Genomic DNA, 5,874 nt, shown 5'->3' on the forward strand with positions numbered 1-5,874 from the left:
AAACCTCCAATACTTATTTTAGCGAACGAGTGAATTGACCAATGCATTTAATTGATTTTATGTACTGTCACTTTGTTTAAATGAGTATCCAATTACAATCATGCACATAAACTAAAAGATAATTTAGATAAATTAAAATAATTATATAAAATTACTTTTATAAACTCTTATTTTCTTAAATATTTACTTCCTTATATTTGTTTAGCATAATAATTAATAAGAAAATTAATTAAGAGAAATACGACTATTAGAATGTATTTGTTTTTGTCATTAATTAATTGTCATTGTTTAAAAATATAAAATAAAGTATGTTGTTCGATTATTAGACTAAAAAAATTAAATTAATAACTAAGTGATGACAAAAAATAACAAATTCTGATGACCGTAGTATTTGTCATTAATTAATATTACTTAACTTTCTTAGAATAATGCTTAATTATGCCTATTTAAGGGCATGTGTTTGTGAACCAAATAACTCACATATCTACATACACCACTACTAAAAAATGATGCCTCTTACCACTAACGAGCTTCATCTGTTCCACAAAACTGATAGAGCTCTTTTTTGTAGATTAATGTTCAAGCAAAATTTGAGCATCACACAAGCTCTCCTAGTCATGGGAGTGTGGCTTTGGCTTGAATACACAAACTACCCTAACATCATTTCCACAATGATGCAACTCTCTGACTCTTTGGTCAAGTCATTATCCAATGAAGCTCTCACTTGCTTAGATACATTGGCAGCCTTTAAAAATCCCCCTATCCCAAAAGATGGGGGTTTGCCCTTAACAAAGATCCTAGTTCAAAAGGATATAACCCTTAAGCTCTTCATTATGAAAAGATACACAGCAATAGCTGGAATTAAGAGTGTCCTCAACAACATTTGTGCTAGAGTTTTCAAAGATATATTGCAAAACATTCTCAGCACCACATATTATAATTATAATTATAACTATAATAATTATTATAAATATAATTATAATTACACCAATGTTGCTAGCACATCAAGGGCTAGAAGTAGTAATTCTAGGCCTTTTGTTGTGCCTGGTTTCCCACATCCATTATTTGGTGATTTTGTTGTGCCAAATGGTGTAGAGGATCTTGATTTGCTTGATGCTAAGATTTGGAGTAATAAAGGACCCTGTGATGATGTTACTGAGGAAGATAAGACTATGTTCATAACATTTTCTAGGGGCTTCCCTGTGTCTGAAGAGGAGGTGAGGGAATTATTTATAACAGACTATGGATATGGTTCTGTGGTGGAAATAGTTATGGGAAATTATGCAGCAAATAACCAATCTATGTTTGCAACAATGGTTCTGAATGGTGTGGCCATGGTTGATGAAATTCTACAAGGATTACGTCTCGCCAAGTTGCGTGCGAATGGAAAGGATATCTGGGTTCGTAAGTATGATCGCCGTAATTAATAATTACTAATAATCAGTATGGAGTGATTTGAATGTTTTGTACGTTTTAAATTTACATTATTGTCCGTCACTATATAAAATAAAAAAACGTACTATGAATAAAAATAATAATAATAAAAGATATGTGTTTGATCATGAAATGAAAATCTTATTACAATAAGTTCATTTAAGTGTGGTTTGTTAAGTTATAGAAATTTAATTTGAAATAGCATAAAGTTCCCAAAAAAGCAGGCTTTTGTTAAACTCATATAATATCTAATAGTAATCTATGAAAAATCACACATCTAAGAAACAGAATGGGTAAGGTGTCATCACTATTGCAGAATGGGTGTTTAAAATCGAATCTGATCCAATCATTTTACAAATTTAATCGAGTTCTGATCCTAAATTTGTAGATCGTATTCAAATTGTTGGTCTATTGATAAGACCATCATATTCACACTTCATTAAGCAAATATAGGATTTAGAAGATCCGGCAGAGATGGTTGTGTGGAGGAAACAGTTATGGAAAATTTTGGTGCAAATAACCAACCTATGTTTGCAACAATGGTTGTGGATGGAGTGAATTTGGTTGATTGAATTCTGCCAGAAAATCATCTGACCAAGTTTCGTATTAATGGAAAGATATCTAGGCTAATAAGTACGAGTGCTGTAATTAATGTTTAATAATATTTAACAATGAGGGGTTTGAATATTTTGTACATCTCAAATTCACATTATTGTCAGTCAACATATAAAAGTAAAAAAACGTATTATAATGAGTTTATTTTCACACTACAAAAAAATATTGAATACTGTCAAATTTATCAGCAGAATAACAAACATAATTCGCCGGTAAATTACGTTGGATAAAATCTGACGATATAAACCTCGTCGGTAATTGATTACTGGCAAATTTATTTTTTGACGGTAATTTGCGACAGAATTACTATTGAATTCTGATATTAAGGTTACAAGAAATCTGATGTTATCATTTCACCTCATGTTATCATCAGAAAAAATCCTACAGTAGTACTTTTTTATTTTTTTAATAAATTGGATGGTCGTTACTGTTAAATAATTCCGACGGTAAATCCGATGATAGTTTTAGTTCTTTTTTTTAAATTTTTTCTTAAAACTATAATAGACCCCGATATTTAATAATTAATAGTTTACTCCCAATTATTAAAGAATAAATTAGTAATTTATCTGAAAACAATGATCTATATATAATGCGAAATATCAAATGTACAAAATAAAAATACGAAGGAATAAAATGCTGCTAAACAAATCAAAACAAAGCCTTAATAATGAATATGGGTTCTAATAGTCATCGTTGTCGTAATCAAAACAAGGCATGCTCGTGACACATCAACCTGTCGTCATACCTACCTGAAACAAATTCATCATTTTCTTCCTCTGGTTCATCTTCCTCTTCTGAGGTAATTCTTTTTGATCATCGAATTCATCTTCTTCTTCTCTATCGACCCCCTCTTCCTCATGAATATCGTTGTCTTCTAATAGTAGTGTCTCGTCATCTACCCTAAGGTTAATAATGTCATCATCCATAATAGCCGACCTAAGGGTGATCGGATCACTAGTATCAACTACTATTTTTAAAGAAGTTGGATCATTAATTTTGATGTGACCTCTTGCTAATCTTAACCAAAACCACCCAATTAGACTTGCATGACCCTGTATAAGGCAAATAATATATTTGTCGTACATTTTGAGGTAGAATAAAATGATCGTAGTGCCTATATTTCCTGGTCACATTTATTTTAGTGATATTGTAATCATTGTACTTTCGTGTTCCTAGTCACTAATTTGGATCATACCATTCACATTTAAATACGCACACCTTGTACGTAGTGTGACAAAAATACTCTAATTGAATTATATTGTGCAACATACTATACCAATAAAAATCACTATCGCTTGCATCTCTACGAATCTAGATTTTGGTGTTATTTGTTTTCTTTTCCACCAACTATTACAGTTAAGCAATACATGCAGGTATCCGGCATCGATTTCCTTTTTCTCTAACTAATATTTAGTATCCGTGCCTATTGTAACTCCTTCTAGAACAAATATTAGATAGGTTAGTCCACTTGACGAGGATTCTCCCATCTCATCATTCTTTCCAACTCTTCTTCTTCGTGACTCAACATGAGGCTCAAAATAGAAGGAGTAAAATGCGGATGGTTCTTTGGTTAGGAATATTTGGCAGATGCTACCCTTGATTCAAGTTCTGTTCTTCACCGTGTGCTTGAATGACCCAATTAACCTCTCAAAAAGGTACATCCACCCGAGTTCCATAACATCAAAAAATCTTAGAGGAAATTTCCTCTCCAGCTTACAATGTATGATGGAAATGTTCTTCTCTATAATTGCAAGATTATTAATGGTAAAGTTCATACCACATAACTCCCTAAAGAACTGACTTATTTCTGTAAAGGGATTTCCAAATGTTGGTGGAAAGTTCTCTAAATATGACACAAAGCAATGACTCTATAAATACATGACAATCATGACTTTTCAACTCAGCAAGCCTACCCTGTGAGACGTTTGTACACCTACCCAAGTTAAAGGCGTAACCATAAAAAAACCTCAATCCCTAATCCACCTACAAATATTTTGTCTTTGGTCATTCGTTAGAATGAACATCACCTTTGGTTTAGTCTATCGGCCAAGTCTCTTTAAGTTCAGATCTGGCCACATGTAAATTTTCACCAAGTCTAACTTTACCTTATTGTTATCCTTTTTTCACTCATTGTCCATTATCGTGTGCATGATATTATCAAGCACATTTTTTTGTAATATGCATCACGTCAAGACAATGATGAACTAAGTTGTCTTTCCAATAAGGCAAGTCTCAAAATATACTTTGTTTTGTCTATTATACTCCCTGTCATATTCCATAGGTCTCAACCCTACCCCGTTATCGACGATCTTAAGATACTATTAACACGATAACAAACTTGTAAACCACTCAAACTCACGGGTGCCTCTTTTTGTTTAGTTTTATTCTTCCTAAAGAGTTATTGTTACGTCAAAAAGGATATCAATATTGAGGAACCTTCGATGACAATTAAATTACGGATTCTTACCCCTATTCGTCAACCAAAATGACTTTGTATCCTCCATACAAGTAAGACACGACATTCTGCCCAAAGTTGACTAACCTAATAACAACTCGTATTCAGGAAAATTGTTGATGGTCCACATCAATACAACATGCATTTGGAAGTTTCTTTTGGTTGAAATATCATACGTTTCTACACCATGTATCTACAACTCAATCAACTTATCCATCAAGAATTGCAAGAAGACATCTATTTTGGTCTTTGGATTTTTTGGATTAGGTATGATACAAGTTAAGAACATGTATGGGTCCTTTATGCATATTTCAGAAAGTAGGTTATAAGGACTAAGGAGTCACCACAACAGACCAACAAGAGTACATGTTACCAAAAATTAGAGTTCGATGCAAACCCGTCAAAGCACAAAACTAATATAACGTTTCTAGGCTCGCTCGCAAATGTAGTATGGGACCCGATCAAAATGCTTCCAAGCATCTCCATGTGATAGGTGCATCATAAAACCATCGTCTCTCTTGTTGTTACTATGTCAGGTCATGTGAGGGGCCAAACTCATCAAGGCATACAATCATTTTAGCCTAGAAATTAGGAGCAAGTAGTGCATTCTTTTGTTTGAAACTCTCTTTATCATCCGTTTACCAATTTGTTATCTCTCAACTTAATACCTTGGTCCATCACAAAATCTACAAGTAGTTAGGTCTACATTCCTCTTGTAATAACATACAACCATTTAAACAATAATTTATTTTCACCAAATTTAGACTAATTTCGAAACTTTTTTTTGCCTTATAATGGCTCCGGGGGATGCCAGTAGTCCTGGCTAGTATTAATTTGTTACAAAACGTGGCCCACTTATCAAAAAGACTCTTGGATATAATTTGACTTAAGCTTAATACTCATCATTCAAAGACAGGTAGACAATTTCAAGTAAACTCACCCCTCGAACAAAGGTTTTGCGACAGATTCTAGTAGATGATAAAAACTATTTGCCTCCAGGTTATGCTTTTGTTCAGTATCTTCCATATCAGCCAATTGCATCAAATACCATCTTGTTTTATCTCTCTTGGTTACCTTCTCAATTCATTTCTTCCATGTTTAGTTTTCTAACCACCCAAACCCTCGTTGATCGACCCTTAGACCTATTGAAATTCATGTAGAATGGTTGATTTTCTGCTCATCCACTTCTTCGTGTTCCATTCACATCCAATACCCATCCTTGAAGGTGAACTGTTATATCCGAAAATTTAACCACTTAGTCAGTCGACACTTATAGCACAGAAACCTAGATACCCCTTGAGACCTAAATGGTTCTATGTTGAAGACATACGCAACAAACTCGTCAACCCCCTCAAAGAAATTAGGTTTCA

General features: G+C 33.3%; 1 protein-coding gene across 1 annotated transcript; it reads left to right on the top strand.

Annotated features, from left to right (window-relative positions):
- Positions 1–488: 488 nt before the first annotated feature.
- On the top strand, positions 489–1,578 carry LOC107483031 (uncharacterized). Its single transcript, XM_016103621.3, has one exon. It carries the CDS (start codon positions 507–509, stop codon positions 1,425–1,427), a length of 921 nt encoding a protein of 306 aa, XP_015959107.1. The 5' UTR covers positions 489–506; the 3' UTR covers positions 1,428–1,578.
- The last annotated feature ends 4,296 nt before the right edge of the window (positions 1,579–5,874 follow it).

This window comes from Arachis duranensis, chromosome 4, assembly GCF_000817695.3.
Source record: "Arachis duranensis cultivar V14167 chromosome 4, aradu.V14167.gnm2.J7QH, whole genome shotgun sequence".
NCBI classification, from domain to species: Eukaryota; Viridiplantae; Streptophyta; class Magnoliopsida; order Fabales; family Fabaceae; genus Arachis; species Arachis duranensis.

Bases quoted from the DNA above. Each gene is read 5' to 3' on its own strand.
- LOC107483031 (XM_016103621.3), top strand. From the start codon at position 507: ATGATGCCTCTTACCACTAACGAGCTTCATCTGTTCCACAAAACTGAT.